General features: G+C 38.3%; 1 protein-coding gene across 1 annotated transcript in view; it reads right to left on the bottom strand.

Moving 5' to 3' along the window:
* The window catches only part of LOC121374928 (neuroligin-1-like), a 102,253-nt gene extending 88,830 nt beyond the window's left edge, over positions 1-13,423 (bottom strand). Inside the window, 1 exon segment of the mRNA XM_041502108.1 lies at positions 12,976-13,423. Coding sequence (XP_041358042.1) covers positions 12,976-13,423 — 448 coding nt within the window.
* Positions 13,424-16,937: the final 3,514 nt, after the last annotated feature.

Below are 16,937 nucleotides of genomic sequence, written 5' to 3'. Positions count from 1 at the left end.
CCGCCGTGTGTAAGCACTAACGAAAAGTCACTCATAGTTCTCTCTTTTTTTGTCTTTGCCGGGGTTTTCTTTGTTTATCCAGGAAACGAATAAATGTTGAATAAATGTATATATATATATATAGTTTTAAATGAATAACAGAAAAAGTAACTTTAGAGAGGTACATATAATTGCAGTTATATATATATATATATATATATATATGAGAATATTTAATACGGCTGTACATAGTGCTAAAAACTAAAAGGTGGAGCATATATGGATTAAACCATGATTATAGTACTTCCATAACTGTATAACTAGAGAGAGAGAGAGAGAGAGAGAGAGAGAGAGAGAGAGAGAGAGAGAGAGAGAGAGAGAGAGAGAGAGAGAGAGAGAGAGAGAGAGAGAGAGAGAGAGAGGTTATTACCAGTGTTTTTCCGTATCGTCAATATCATATATTAGGAATACAAATTGTATTATAATACATTATTTTTATTCCTAATAATGATATTGACGATACCGAAATACACGAGGGTAATAATCTCTTTATTATATAATCTCAAGCTTAATACAACGTGTTTTTGTAAACTGTACACGCAACGTTAATTCCAGTCCGCCATTACTAGATATTTAAATGACGTAAGAATATGTGGCGCGGTGTATGTTCCAATGGAAATGACGTCAAACTCGAATGACGTCATTTTGGATGTCCTTACATCAAAACAAACTAGGGCTTAACGTTGTTTTGTTTCTGAACGCTGGACGCTTACACTGAAAATGTAAGATATTATATGATAAATAATATCATATAATATCTTACATTTTCAGTGCATTCAAAGTATGTGATGTTTTTAAGATCACATACTTTAAGAATTTGATAACTTTGCAAATTAAATGTAAATTTATCGAGGTCACGGCACTAGGTTTATTCACATTTAAGCAAACGTACTTATGTGACACTCCATAATTGACGTATGCATTCATAGTCATCGAATAAAAACATTTCAATGGCAATTTGACACTGAAAGTTGTCCAGCGTTCAGAAAACAAAAAACGTTAGGCATAACTTTATTTTGATGTAAGGACATCCAAAATGACGTCATTCGAGTTTGACGTCATTTCCATTCAAAAATACACCGCGCCACATATTCTTACGTCATTTGAATATCTAGTAATGGCGGACTGGAATTAAAGTTGCTTGTACAGTTTACAAAAACACGTTGTATTAAGCTTGAGTTTATATGATAAAGAGATTATTACCCTCGTGTATTTCGGTATCGTCAATATCATATATTAGGAATAAAAATAATGTATTATAATACAATTTTTATTCCTAATATATGATATTGACGGACGATTGGGGTCAGAAGTGAAATTTGAAAGTTCACACCTTTTTATGAGGAAATCGCAAAATCAAAGAATAAAAATGACTAAAAACAAAACAATAACAACTGTATGAGCAACAGAATGAAAAAGATTGACAGAAATAATGTTCCACAGTGATTAATAGACCTTCCTGGAAATTGTCAAAATCGAGAATGACACCCCACGCACAAGTATGGGGGGGCAACGGCGTGATGCATGTGCAAACTATGGAATGTGTTTCGGTGTGTTGATAAACAGACCTGAACGTTCTTTACTAGCATATCTGTGGTCAAAACGTAGGCCTATGTTCGGTCTAATAGTTGATATTAACATTAATATTTCAGGTTCCCCTACTTTGTTTCAAGAGTATATATTTTACAAAAACCGAAACAAATAAACTAGATACAATCTCTCAACACCGGCTACAAGTAGGGTATGTGTTTTTATCCATTTAATAGTCATTTATATATTGTTTTATTTAACGAACAGTTCTTATGGAGAGCACACTAGACGTTTCAAAACACGCTGCTTATATCAGTTTTATCATAAAATATTAACATTATTTGCGATGAAAATTGTTTTAGTTCAACCGAACCTGTAAGGGACAGGGCTGTGATCATTAGTCAGAAAATCAGAAACAAGCGCCATGACTACATGTACATCTGTTGACCCCCACTCCCCCCCCCCCCCCCACACACACACACAAAACACCAAGACCTGCTCAGAAGTATCTTCATCAAAGTTCACATAGATCTGAAGCTAGACTCGACCGCCGATCAACAAGTCTCGATACTAACCACGTCTGTTACTTTTTGTTGTAGTCTTTATTAAGCAGTATCACTTTACACACATGTAAGAGAGGATCGAAGAGCGATTCCAGACCTGCTGGAAGATAGAACGCCTCACCAACAGTCGAAAAATAGCAGGTTGGAAGTAGGGGTTTTTTGTGGGTTTTTGTGGGGTTTTTTTCATAGAGTTGGTTAACCTCTTTTTAATGTAGGCACGTAAATAAAGCAACGGTAACAGGTTAACTTAAAGACACTAGACAGAATTTATAAAGCTTATGTTTTATTTAGCGACGCACTCAATACATTTTATATACGGTTATATGGCGTCGGACATATGGTTAAGGACCATACAGATATTGAGAGAGGAAACCATCTGTCGCCACTTCATGGGCTACTCTTTTTTATTAGCAGCAAGGGATCTTTTATATGCACCATCCCATAGACAGGATAGCACAAACCATGGCCTTTGATGTACCAGTCGTGGTGCACTGGCTGGAACGAGAAATAGCCCAATGGGCCGACCGACGGGGATCAATCCTGGACCGACCGCGCATCAAGCGAGCGTTTTACCACTAGGCTATGTCGCGCCCCTAGGTTAACAAAATTTATAAAGCTTATTTTTTTCTTAAATGCGTGTACCTACATATATATATATATATATATATATATATATATATATATATATATATATATATATATATATATACTAAGATAAGAAAGTGTTGCAATTTGGTAAATGTGCATAAAAAAACTTGCTTCTTTAAAAGTGAAATCAGCAAAGTGTGTTTGTTTTCTTTAACGACACCACTAGAGCACATTGATTTATTAATACTCGGCTATTGGATGTCATACATTTGGTAATTTTGAATTATTATAGTTTAGAGAGGAAACCCGCTACATTGTTTTGCATTAGTAGCCAGTGCACTATTCCTCAGACATGATAGCACATACCACGGAACGAAAAATAACCCAGTGGGCCCACTGACGGGGTAATAGGAAGGAAGGAAATATTTTATTTGATGACGCACTCAACACATTTTATTTACGGCGTCAGACGTATGGTTAAGGACCACACAGATATATCGACGGGGTAACAGAGACCGATACCAAACATATATTATATTGTTTGTGTCTGATGTATGCATGTGAAATACAACTAAAAGTGTCAGATGTTTAAACAAAACAAAAACAGTACAGTAATTATATTTTTTTTTAAATAATAATGAATGAAAAGAAAGAAGAAAAGAAAGAATAAGAAACACAAAGAAAAAACCAAGTGAAATAAGAGACGAAGAAAATAGGAAATGCAACTCTAACGACGTCCCTAACAAGCTATGCGACATGTCTGTTGAATGGCCAAGCAGCAATATTTAATAAAAACCTGACATGATTCTGCAATAAGTGAAAGGTGAGGAGTTCTGACAAACGTGCTCTCATCGCTGGAGAGTTCCCAACTGTATTACTTCGCGCTGCAAATAATATTGATCTAATACAGTGCGACGAACAACTGCACAATAATATCGGCCCACTACACTCTTCTTGACTGCCAAATACAGACAGTAAAAAAAACAAGCTCTAGAATTAAAATATAACTTGTTAGGCTACTTGCCCGCAGTGGTGTAGAAGATAGTTTCTGTGTAGAAGGAGATCTCTGAGTGGGGAAAAATTGGCTTTTTTCTCTCACAGTATTTACACATTGTATGTATGTATGTATGCATGTATGTATGTACGTACTGATGTATATATCTATATATTGTATGTATGTCGACGTTTACTATTACATACATATATATTAGCACACTGGTGCAGGGGATAATTAAATCCTTTCTGGCCTCACAAATTGTCCGATGCCGTTGCTGGGACTCGAACCTATGGCACCGAATCGCCCGCAACTTTGCAGACTTGCCACGATACCTTTTGAGCTATTGAGGCATCCATAAAAAGGATGCTCTTTAACTCAACTATATGCATGGGGTCTACAAGTTACGCGGTTGATCCCGTTTTCGTGCATGAAACAGTGGGCAGACCTGGCATTGGCTAGTATGTAATGATGTATGAATATCTATATATTGTATGTATGTCGATGTTGACTGTTACTTACATATATATTAACGCACTGGCGCAGGAGATAATTAAATCCTTTCTGGCCTCACAAATTGTCCAATGCCGTTACTGGGACTCGAACCTATGGTACCGAATCGCCCGTAACTTTGCAGACTTGCCACGATACCTTTTGAGCTATCCAGACATCCATAAAAAATAGATGTAGTTTGCCTGTTTAACTCAACTATATGTATGTATGTATGTACGAAAGATTTTTTAAAAAGATGTTATTTGTATATTTCTGAAGTGTCCTTTTCGTGTAGCAGAAGCTCATATATGAACACTACTATGTCCTGATCATTTTTAACGCCCCTCCCCCACCCACCCAAACACACCCTCCCCTTCTCTTATTGTTGGTTAAGTACCGCCCTGATCGGACGTTGGTCTGAGAACACAACAAAAGCTTTCAGCGTTATTTACACACGGCAGATTAATATTTAGTATTATTAAGTGTACGTTGAAGGGAATCGATACGATAATTATGCACCAGTGGATACTACACCGACGGAAACAAAATAAGGGAACACGTGGTATTTACTGCCAAAACTAATTCCCTACTAGAGTAGCCATGCCTCTATAAAATACAGACACGTAATGTGGGATAGAAAGCTAGTACGACCGGCCTCGGTGGCGTCGTGGTTAAGCCATCGGACTACAGGCTGGTAGGTACAGGGTTTGCAGCCCGGTATCGGCTCCAACCCAGAGCGAGTTCTTAATGGCTCAATGGGTAGGTGTAAGGCCACTACACCCTCTTCTCTCTCACTAACCACTAACCAACTAACAATTAACCCACTGTCCTGGACAGACAGCCCAGATAGCTGAGGTATGTGCCCAGGACAGCGTGCTTGAACCTTAATTGGATATAAGCACGAAAATAAGTTGAAATGAAATGAAAGATAGTACTTTGGACCCGACTGCCAGTAAAGGTCAATTCACACCTTGATTGCCAACCTCGTACGAAACTAAAATGTATTTTTTTTATCAGGTAAACCAAAAGGCGTTAAACGAACGTGCACCAAAATTTAATATTTAATTTAATATTAACTCTGGATTAGGTTTGAACAGAAGCAGGACTGGGCGAGTCAACTACTCGCCAACAAGAAATGTTTTATTTAACGACGCACTCAACACATTTTATTTACGGTTATATGGCGTCAGACATGTGGCTAAGGACCACACATATATTGAGAGAGGAAATCCGCTGTCGCCACTACATGGGCTACACTTTTCGATTAGCAGCAAGGGATCTTTTATATGCACCATCCCACAGAGAGGATAGTACATGCCACGGCCTTTGTTACACCAGTTGTGGAGCATTGGCTGGAACGAGAAATAGCCAAATGGCCCCTGACGCCATATAACCGTACATAAAATGTGTTGAGTTTGTCGTTCAATAAAACATGTCCTTCCTTCGTGTTTACTGTTATTATTTATGTGTCCCTTTATTTTTGTCCATCAGTATATTATTGAGGACATATTTTACATTTCCCAATCGTTCACGAATAGGAAGGAATACTATATATATATATATATATATATATATATATATATATATATATATATATATATATATATATATATATATATATATATATATATAACAAAATTACATTTTGAAAAAATATAATAATAAAACTACTACCAACAGTTCAGTTATTTAATAATTACATGTTTCGGCATATTGCCTTTTTCAAATTAACAATCCTTTGCTATCGACTCCTGACTACACTGTTTAAAATCTGCGGTGATTTGATCAGGAATATTTATTCTTTTACCAACACCTCGTCAGATTGTTTAAAGTTAGTCTTCTCTCACAACATCATAATTGTTAATGATAATTATATTTATTATGAACTCGTGTTTAATCGCAAATAAAGATTATTGTCAGTAGTTTTATAAACAGTTCAAATATGTCGTCATGATTTTTGGGGGAGGAGAGGTTGGTGCTTCTTGTTTGTATGTTTGTTTGTTTGTTTGTTGTTGCTGTTGTTGGGTGGGTTTTTGGCGTGGAATTTTTCGGGGGGTTGGTGGGGGGGGGGGGGGGGGGGGAATGTGTGTGTGGGGTTTTTGTGGGGTTTTTTTGTGGATTTTCTTTTGGGGGGGAGGGGGAGATGTTGTTGTTACTTGTGGATTTTCAGCTTCAAAACTAATTCATGGATGAAAGGGGAAAATAACCAATGGTTGCATCAAGAAGGACTTGCCACACCATGTGCGGACGTTCTAACCAATAACCTACAATCAGGAGGGTATGTTTTTAAAATGTATACTTTTTTATGGAATGCACAAAAATGCGCAGTATTTTCTCCACAGCGTGTGGCACATGCGTGCATACTTTTGTTGCCGTTTGACTGATGTTGTACCAACGTTCGTTAAACCTGCACCAACAACCACTGATAACTCAAAACTGCTGCGCCGCGGCTAAAACTGGCAGCGCGGTCGTCTGCAGAGAAGAACGTTGAGAAAACAAACAAAACTTTACCGACTAATTTCGAACACTGCTCGAGTAAACATTATTAGTGTAGAGTTCCTGCTAAGTTTAAAGTAGTTGTGGTCCACAGTTCAAGGTTACTGCAATTAAAAAAAATCTGTACAGGTTCGCGCGTATTGAAAGCGACAAAGATAAAATAAAGGAGTGGGTTTTATTTCGTGTCCTTTTTCTAACACCAAACTGATTGAAGTCCGATCTGATGTACACTCATAACTGGAGGTCTGTTTTGTTAATAGATCTGATATAAGCCGACGTCATTTCGCATCCACGGAACTTTTCTTTGGCTATTGTATATGCATTAAGTTGCCAGACGATTTATGCATTTTGAGGGTGTACATTATTTGCATATATGCATGCATGGACCCGTCTATTCATCTATACGTTAAGCTAGGTTGCATACTGACTTATGGACAGACAGAAATAAACCGGTAGACATTGAGCGGGGGCGGGCGGGGATAGGGGGGGACAAGCAGGAATAGGTGGGGGGGGGGGGTGAAATTGCTTGCTGAACAGTATGGGTTCCACTGAAGGAAAATCACAAATTATGAAGTATGTTTCCTCTTGAAATATTCTACGCCCGATGTTTTCTCGCAGGCGATCAGATAATACTCTACGTTTCGTTCTCCTGGGGTGTCAAATAAGATTGTCGACCGTCTGCTGATCTGCACCAAAATTAAATTGAAATGAGATGACGATTTGAAAACCCCCACATAGTATAACTAAAGTCGCGCCAATTCATAATAAATTGAGGGGGCGAGATGTAGCCTAGTGGTGAAACGCTCGATTGGTGAGCGGTCGATCTGGGATCGATCCCCGTCGGTAGGCCAATTGCGCTATGTCTCGTTCCAGGCAATGCACCACGACTGTTATATCATCGGCCTGGGAGATAGGGCATACACAAAAACATCGCTTGTGTTCTAGTCTTAAGAGGTGTCATTAAAACAAAATAAACTTTAAACTTTTGTAAAATCAGCGTTGAATACGCACACACATATAACATACAGTTATTGTAGCATTGAGGTTTGGAGAATAAGAAAAGAAAACCACGTGTATATAATATTTCCAACCCCTCTCAACACCGAACTCGGATCCAGTTTGATGTTCGAAAGTAAGGTCGTTATTCCGCTGTCTGTAATCGGTCTGTAACTAATGGCTCGCGTGCACTGGCGCGTGTACAATGTGACACGTGGCACACTCACGTGGGATTAATAAACAGCTAGTAACGGCATCCGAGCTTCTTGTTGCGCCTCCTCCAATCCAAGTGAGGTAGTGTAAAATGGGCTTAATGTTATTACCAGGATAACGTCGCAGAATGACCACATGAAAGAAATGTATTAACCGTATTTCCTCTAATAAACGCCGGACCTCCAATAAAAAAAGAAAGAAAGAAGTGTTTTATTTAACGACGCACTCAACACATTTTATTTACGGTTATATGGCGTCAGACATATGGTTCAGGACCACACAGATTTTGAGAGGAAACCCGCTGTCGCCACTACATGGGCTACTCTTCCGATAGGCAGCAAGGGATCTTTCATTTGCGCTTCCCACAGGCAGGATAGCACAAACCATGGCCTTTTGTTGAACCAGTTATGGATCACTGGTCGTTGCAAGTGGTTTACACCTACCCATTGAGCCTTGCGGAGCACTCACTCAGGGTTTGGAGTCGGTATCTGGATTAAAAATCCCATGCCTCGACTTGGATCCGAACCCAGTACCTATCAGCATGTAGAACGATGGCCTGCCACGACGCCACCGAGGCCGGTAACCTCCAATAAATGCCAGGTAAGACAACAGTAAACTGATTACTCCCTGGCATAATTAAAACAAAAACTTATTGAAAATAACGGGTCCCTTTTTATAATTTTCTGTCTATAAAAATAAAGGACTGGTCTCCAATAAGCGCCGGGGGCGGGACGTAGCCCAGTGGTAAAGCGTTCGCTCGATGCGCGGTCGGTCTGGGATCGATCCCCTTCGGTGGGCCCACTGGGTTATTTCTCGTTCCAGCCAGTGCACCACGACTGGCTTATCAAAGACCGTGGTATGTACTACCCTGTCTGTGAGATGGTGCATATAAAAGATCCCTTACTGCTAATCGAAAAGAGTGGCGACAGTTGGTTTCCTCTCTCTATACCTGTGTGGTTCTTAGCCATATGTTTGACGCCATACAACCGTAAATAAAATGTGTTGAGCGTGTCGTTAAATAAAACATTTCCTTCCTTCCTTCCTTCCTTCCAATAAGCGCCGGGTCTGCGTCCGTTTTGAAATGATTAAGCGCCAGGACGCTTATTAGAGAAAATACGGCATGTGCTTTAGGTAACACGCCACCATTTATCGTGTCGTTACTTGCTGTAGCAGCTTAATATAGTCCGGTTTAGGAAATAGTTCTTCATATAAAAAAATATATAAAAAAAATGTTGATATGCTTTTTGAAATATTTCTTTGATTGTGATATTTAAATACTTGTTAAGTTAGTTGTTATATGCAGTACTAACTGACAACAACTGTGCAAGTGGTTTAGTGTCATTTGTATAGCAACAACTCGAGGCGGTGGTCAGGCAAGAGGGTTGTTAACTGAAACATTTCGCGGTTGACCTGTGTTGATTTCTGTATACGGTATTTATCAGTTGGGAGCACTCCCTAAAATTAGTAGTCACAGAGGGGCACAACCTCTAGTGGAGGGCGTGGTTTAACAGCCTCTATAGTGGGGATTAACAGCCTCTATAGTTGGGAGCACAAGCCATATTTTGTTTTACCTTTATTGATATACAGTTTGACCAAAACAAACCAATACATTTTCGTCATCATATGGGGAGGCAAATATCCCCCCTACCCCACCCCCACCCCCCATTCTGGTTCCTACGTGACCCGTCCAACATACGTTTATTTTGACACTTGGTTCGGAAAGGAAAGGAATGTTTGTTTAACGACACCTCAGCACATTTTAAACTACGGCTGCCTGATGCCATAATCTGGGGGGGGGGGGGGGGGGGGGGGGGGGGGCGATTATACTGACCTTACAGCTCTGAAGATTATTAAACATTGCTGCCTCCCCCTCCCCACACACACACACACTCAAACACACACCTAGTTGAAACGTACATTAATATCACGCAGAATAGTGAGCAAGGTTTTTTAATAACACAGTTGTAAGTTTTCATATAGTCCTCGTCAGTTGGAACGGGCACCTCACTATATCGTGGATTGTTTAAAACGTACACAATCTAGTGAATACTTCCAGATGACTAACCAAGAAAGAAATAGTAACCCGGGGTGTATATTGCCTTCTCATCATATCAGCGATGGAAAACAGTAAAGAAAGGAAGGAAGGAAGAAAGAAAGAAAGAAAGAAAGAATGAAATAGAAAGAAAGAAACATAGAAAGAAAGAAAGAAAGAAAGAAAGAAAAAGAATGAAAAGATGAAGAAAGAAACAGAAAGAAAGAAAGAACGAAAAGATGAAGAAAGAAATAAACACAGAAAGAAAGAAAGAATGAATGAAAGAAAGAACAGAAAGAAAAAGAAAATTAGAATAAAAAATGTATCAAAAACAAACCCCATTTGCCCTCAAACCGTCACCCTAAAAAAACCCACACACACAAAAGATTTTTTTAAAAACACCACAAAACCCCCACAAAAACAACAGCGACAGAAAACATACAGGAACTTTTGTTCTAACATACCTGAATTAAAGGTACACCTTCTGATTTAAGTGGCCGTTAGTTCGACATGACTGCGGATTAATCTATTAATCTACTCACATGTCGCACGCGGTGGTAAGGCGATCTCAAACAATATTTATACTATCAATAAACACGTCCAGGCTTCCTTCTCTAAACTCGATTATTTCAATTTTTACTGAAAGAGCTTCCAGTTCTGATGTCACGTATAAGATGGGTCTTACGATAAGGCGAGCGCGTGTTTACAAAGATCTCAAGACTTTGTATTAAAGGTGCATATATCTTTGTTCAAGATGGCATGGCTGGTTGGGAGCATAAATTTACAGAACTGTAGAAAATGATGGTGCTTAGTTGCACCTCCAATTAGCAGGAATAATCACGGGTTTTTTTTTATTAACTCTAAAATTACGCGTTTGTCATTTCTTAAAGTGTCAGTATGTGTTGGTGGTCCGGGTATGCATCTTTCCAACACATAAGGCTCATATTTTAGTTTACTCTCATTTTAAAGTAAAATTTTGAGTCCAATCGCTCGCATATTTGACTTGTCTTGAAGTTACATCTATTTTGTGCAACATGATATGCTTAATTAATGTTAGTTACAGAATTTAATGATAATAATTATTTTATTTACATACTTACTTACACTTACATATTTACTAGTACTTACTTACTTACTTACTTAATTTATTAATTTATTTTGTTATTGTGTTTTGTTTCAGTTCGATTTTGACCTTTTAGTCTGTATATTTTATTGGATTGGAATGTTTTGCTTGTTTGTTTGTTTGTTTACTTGTTTCTTCTTATTTTTGGAGGGGGGGGGGGGTGGCGGGACAGACGGCTCAGCTCTTAGTAAAATAGATTCGGTTTTACTTAAACATTTTAGTTGTACCTCCATTTAAGTAAAATTCTGGGTCCACTATGGTGAGATGGCTAGAAGCATGTAGACTATGCTAAAATAAACTATTTCAATAGTTTGCATTTGTTTCACAAACGATCAATATTTATTATTTAATATCCATTTGAAATGCACTGGTAGTACGTGTACCGAAACCTAACGAGAATATTCAACATGGTTATCTACAGTTGGACACCAAATACTGCTTATATACACACCTTACTCTCACACACAGTGGATGTACATTTAATTGGCTTTGTCTAATAAAATATTTCTGATGTTAATGCAGTAAAACACATGTTAAAAATGCATACAGAAATAATCAGAGATACTGAAATAATCAGAGATACTGAAATAATCAGAGATACTGAAATAATCAGGGAATAAAATTTGTAACTCATGGCAACAACTATTGTATACTCGATGGAGTAGCATTTGAAAAACATATTTGTTTTGTAAATAATAAAAAAAAAAAAAAAAATTTAAATAAATAAAGATGCAATTAAGTGTATTTTTACTCTATTATGTTATTTGCAAACAAAATAAAATAATAATAATAATAATAATTTTTTTTTTTATAAAGATATCACTTGAAATAGTTTTGTGACATAAGATTGATTTGCATCATAAAATGAAAAATGTCTGTATTTGGATTCGTACAATTTTTACGAATTTGAAATGTGATATGTCAATTTATTAGTTATCGTTCTTTGTTTTTGTTTTGTTTTTTTACCTGAGATTAAATGTCTTTCCATTGGGATATAAATTACCTTTACTTGAACATTATTTTGTTTTTGTGCAAGTAATGCTATAAAACGGACATGCTACCATAAAAAGGTGCATTTATTTCACTACAAATGTTAAATAACTTCAAAATTTTCTAAACAAAATATACATATATATATATATATATATATATATATATATATATATATATATATATATATATATATATATCAACATTAAAACTCTGAAAAATTGTGTACATATTGGGACCATCCTGGGTTTGTAGCCATTGTAAGAAGTTTCTAACAGAGTCTTGTTGGCGACTACAATACATATTAAATAAATGTTTTTCATTGGAAAACCAGTCCCTATACATGTATATGTATATCCAATGTTTTTACAGCCATGTGCTAATGTTTGTACCAGCCATTTGTCATTTGTTTTTATAAAGCTCCCTAACATTTTATTGGAACATAACATTGAGGGTGGTTAAGTCCTATATGATTTTAAAATTGTTTCAAACTTCTAGATATCAAATAAAAGAAATGGCAAAGATCCCTTACCTTTTATTAAAACATAGCATTAGTTTTATATGATTTTAGAATTGTTTGAAACTTCTAGAAATAAAATAAAGAAAATATAACGGTCCCTTACCCTTTATTGGAACATAACATTCGGAGTCACGTTTTATATGATTTTAGAATTGTTTCAATCATCTAGAAATAGAATGAAGGAATATAAAGGTTCCCTACCCTTTATTGGAACATAACATTGAAGGTTAAGTCGTATATGATTTTAGAATTGTTTCAAACTTCTAGAAATAGAAAGATGAAAATACAAAAGTCCATTACCCTTTATTGGAACATAACATTCAGAGTTAAGTTTTATATGATTTTAAAATTGTTTCAAACTTCTAGAAAGAGAAAGAGAAAAATACAAAGATCCCTTACCCTTTATTGGAACATACAGGTTCAGCGTCAAACAATCCTCGTCCTGGTCTTTCAAAAAAGGGGTAATATTCCTGAGATGCGTCACCCTCCCATTGGGCAAGAACTGACTTAAATCCTTCTCGTGTTTCATCTTCTGTGGACACACCGTGGGATTCTTGATCATCACGCGAATCCCGCTCCACTTCTCCATGGGGTTCTTGGGCGGCATAAACCTCATGCCACCGTTGTCCAGGTCCGCGTACCTGAGGCCCAAGTACGCCTCCACTGGGCGCAGGTGCCTGTTGGGAAACTCGACGAGAATGCCTCGGACCTTTCCGTACCTGGTCGTGATCACCCGGTGGCTAAGTTGCTTCATTATCACGCTGCATCCGCATTCTTCGAGAATAATAACAACGGCGCACAGTAGAGAGCACAGCGCCACCGATATTCCTAGCCGGAGCTCCCCCATTCTTCAGGAACCTTCACTGAGAACTGCTGAATCGAAGCAGTAAGTGTCATGACAGACAGTCGGAAGGGTAGAGATGTTATTCTATTAAAACAGCACCGATTTTCATCCCGCTCTGGGAGAACGTAGCAAGATCTAACTCAACTGAAGTTGTGTATGCATGTCTCCTTCTCGTAAAAAAGCCGGAAGCCGTCTGCCTCTGTAGAAAACGCGGAAAAAAATCTCTCGTACTTCTTGGCACGCGCCGACTTGGCGATCCAGTTTCAAACATTGTTACTATTCATCGGAAAGTGTCAAGTTTTACTCCCTCTCTCTCTCACACTCTTTTTCTCACTGGTGCATTCGCGTGCCACAGCGCGAGCTTCTGCTCTTGAGCATGCGCAGAACAACTCTTTTTCACGTGTGAAGTTTCCACTCCAACAACTAGCGTTTCTTTCACTTTCAAAACAAAAACCTAAAGATTGATGAATGAAATTTGTCCGAAGATAACCATAAACATATTCTCACGTTGTCGACTTACCAAAAGTTAAAACCTGAATTCTATAATTCTCTTCTTTTCCTTTTTTTCCCCCTCTAATCCGATAAGATTTTCAAGTCGGTGTTAGCATCAATGAAAGAAAGAAGCTCTACAAACAAAACAAAAAAATACGCCAGGCTTGATCGAGAACTAGCGAACTGGCCGACAAACTGCGTATGAATGACAGACAAATTTATCGGACTGGCTGGGTTCATGAATTTTATTCGCAGTTCGATGGATTCATCTCCGTGGTTGTTCGTCACAGTGACTGGAATCGACGCTGGCTGACGAAGTCTCTGTCACATTGCGTTGGCTCTGAAGACCGTACGCAAAAGCACCGCGGAGAGTCGCGGGGAATTAGTAACATTTTTCTACTCGCGGAGATTTCTTGGAGGGCTGTGAAATCTGATTCTTGGTGCCAATTGACAGATATGAGTTTGGATTAGTGCCCCGTGTTACTGGTGGACAGATATCGATCATGCATCTCATTAAAAGGCTGCAGTAGACTCGGAATCGTGTGTCCGAGGCGAATATTATTAATCCTAACAGGCGGTGTTGGCGTAGGGAAAAGAATGTTTGTTTGACGACACCTCAAATATGTTTTTTCTTTTCTCTTTTTTTAGAGGTATATGAGTATTGTTATAGAAGGTTGCCTACAGCTATTTGGTCTGTGACACACAGGGAGAGAGAGAGAGAGAGAGAGAGAGAGAGAGAGAGAGAGAGAGAGAGAGAGAGAGAGAGAGAGAGAGAGAGAGAGAGAGTACGAAAAATACATCGGCTATTGGGTGTCAAACTATGGTAATGCAAACAAATAAGGTGATGATCAACATCAATATAAAAATTCAAGATTTAAATAAAAACAGTGTAAAGAACTGTGCAAAAATACAAATATCACAGACAGATACTGATTTTTACTCAAAATGTCAGAGAGAGAGAGAGAGAGAGAGAGAGAGAGAGAGAGAGAGAGAGAGAGAGAGAGAGAGAGAGAGAGGGGGGGGGGGCGCAGACAGTCTATTCCTAACGAAAAGCAATAAGAGACATTATATAATTTGAATTATTCCTTAAACAGGACAGTACATACCACTGCATTTGGTGTACTAATCATACTGACGGTGCACGCTGTGTAGTATTTTGTGTTATTGGTGGAGCTCTTCACTATTATACAGAGACGGAGAATCCTTGGTTCGAATCTTCTCGAATGTACTGTGAATTTATCTGTTAAAGCGCCCTGGCTGCGGCGCGTGCGCCCTCATTAAAAGTAATGTATTTTGATTTTGTTTTTAGCATGCAGCACCAGTCGTATCAAGTCTGTATCAGTGGCGGATCCAGATAATACATTTAGGGGATGGGGGCACTGACATGAAGCGGAATGCCAAGGGAACTTTGGGGGAGATTTGGAGGGGTATCGTAAAACAATAAAAAAAAAAAAAAAAAATATAAAATATATATATATATATATATATATAACTGTTGCAAACCTTTTGGGTGGTGGGCTTCTGCCTTCCCCCCCCCCCCCCCTCCCATCCGCCTCTGTATATGAGTATATGAGAAGGGTTTTGTTTTGATACTGCTGCTGACGTATCAAGCGCACGTGAACGAAAATGACAGTGTGACTGGTTGGAGTTCTGTCACATTGATTTAACAATAAAAGCCAACACCATCCATCGCAAGTTTGTAATTGCACGGAATGCTAGCGTCAGCTGAACAGGGAAGTTAAAACCATCAAGTAGGAGGAGTTCAGTGTAATATCTGGTACATCCAATAGGGCTCGCTTCATCAGGAAGGGATGATTGGAGGAGAGTGGCCTACGCTGGAATGGACCCAGTTTTATTAGTCTGCCACAGTATAAATCCACCCTACCAACTTACCTACTGCCCACCCACAAACCCGCCCACCCATCCATCCATCCATCTGTTTGCCATCTGCCTATCTTTCTTTCTGTCTATCGATCTATCCATTCTTTCATCCATCAATACCATCCTTTCATCCGTCCGTCCATACATTCATCCATCCATCCACTGATCCATATAATGCATACAATAATTCGTCTATTACGTTTTTAAAAATAAAAATATGATACGAAAATATTTGTTTAACGACACCACTAGAGCACATTGGTAATTATGACTCTTGGTCATCAGAGGAAACGCGCTACATTTGGCTTAACGCAGCAAGGGATCTTTTATATGCACTTTCCAACAGACAGGCAAGCACATACCATGGCCCTTGACCAGATGTGGTGCACTGCACTGGTTGTAACAAGAAACCCCCAATCAGCTGAATGGATCCACATCAAGTGTACAAGAATAAATGTGTTGAAGGTGAAGGCCATGTTTTAATCGAGTGTGTCATGTAAACTGACTATCGTTTTAATTTAACATGTTTAGCAGGGGGGTTTTCTAACAGAGAATATGAGGTTTTAAATAGTTTTCAAAAAATTTGTTTTTTAATGTCTAGTAAGAACTTAGTTTGTAATACTGCCAATGTGTGTGTGTCTGTGTGTGTGTGTGTGTGTGTGTGTGTGTGTGTGTGTGTGTGTGTGTGTGTGTGTGTGTGTGTGTGTGTGTAACCAGGGGTAGTTTTGCAATTAATGATAACTACCGCATATGAATATTATATTAATACCTATTGTTAATATTTATATATCCTACATTTATTTCAGTTACACTCTTAATAGTGTCACGACAGGTTGCATAATTATTTTATCAGTGTCTATCAGTTGGTTAGCTGCGTTGTGTTTTATGCAGTTGGGTGTGAGATCAGTGCATGTGAAGTTAGTGACGGTTACGCTTGACTGAATACTCTGATACATGACAGGTAGCAATGCATGCTGGTAAAAATCCGATCTTTTTCCCGCCAAAAATAACCACACGTTGGGCACTTCCATTTTTTTCTTGAGACGTCGAGATGTAAATGTAGAGCTCCTACATCAAGTGAAAACCAAACTTTAGATCTTAACAGACTGCAGTCGTTAATTGTTTATACATATATGTGTAATTT

The sequence above is a fragment of the Gigantopelta aegis genome, chromosome 1, assembly GCF_016097555.1.
Source record: "Gigantopelta aegis isolate Gae_Host chromosome 1, Gae_host_genome, whole genome shotgun sequence".
NCBI classification, from domain to species: domain Eukaryota; kingdom Metazoa; phylum Mollusca; class Gastropoda; order Neomphalida; family Peltospiridae; genus Gigantopelta; species Gigantopelta aegis.
This window is presented reverse-complemented; position numbering and strand designations above follow the sequence as displayed.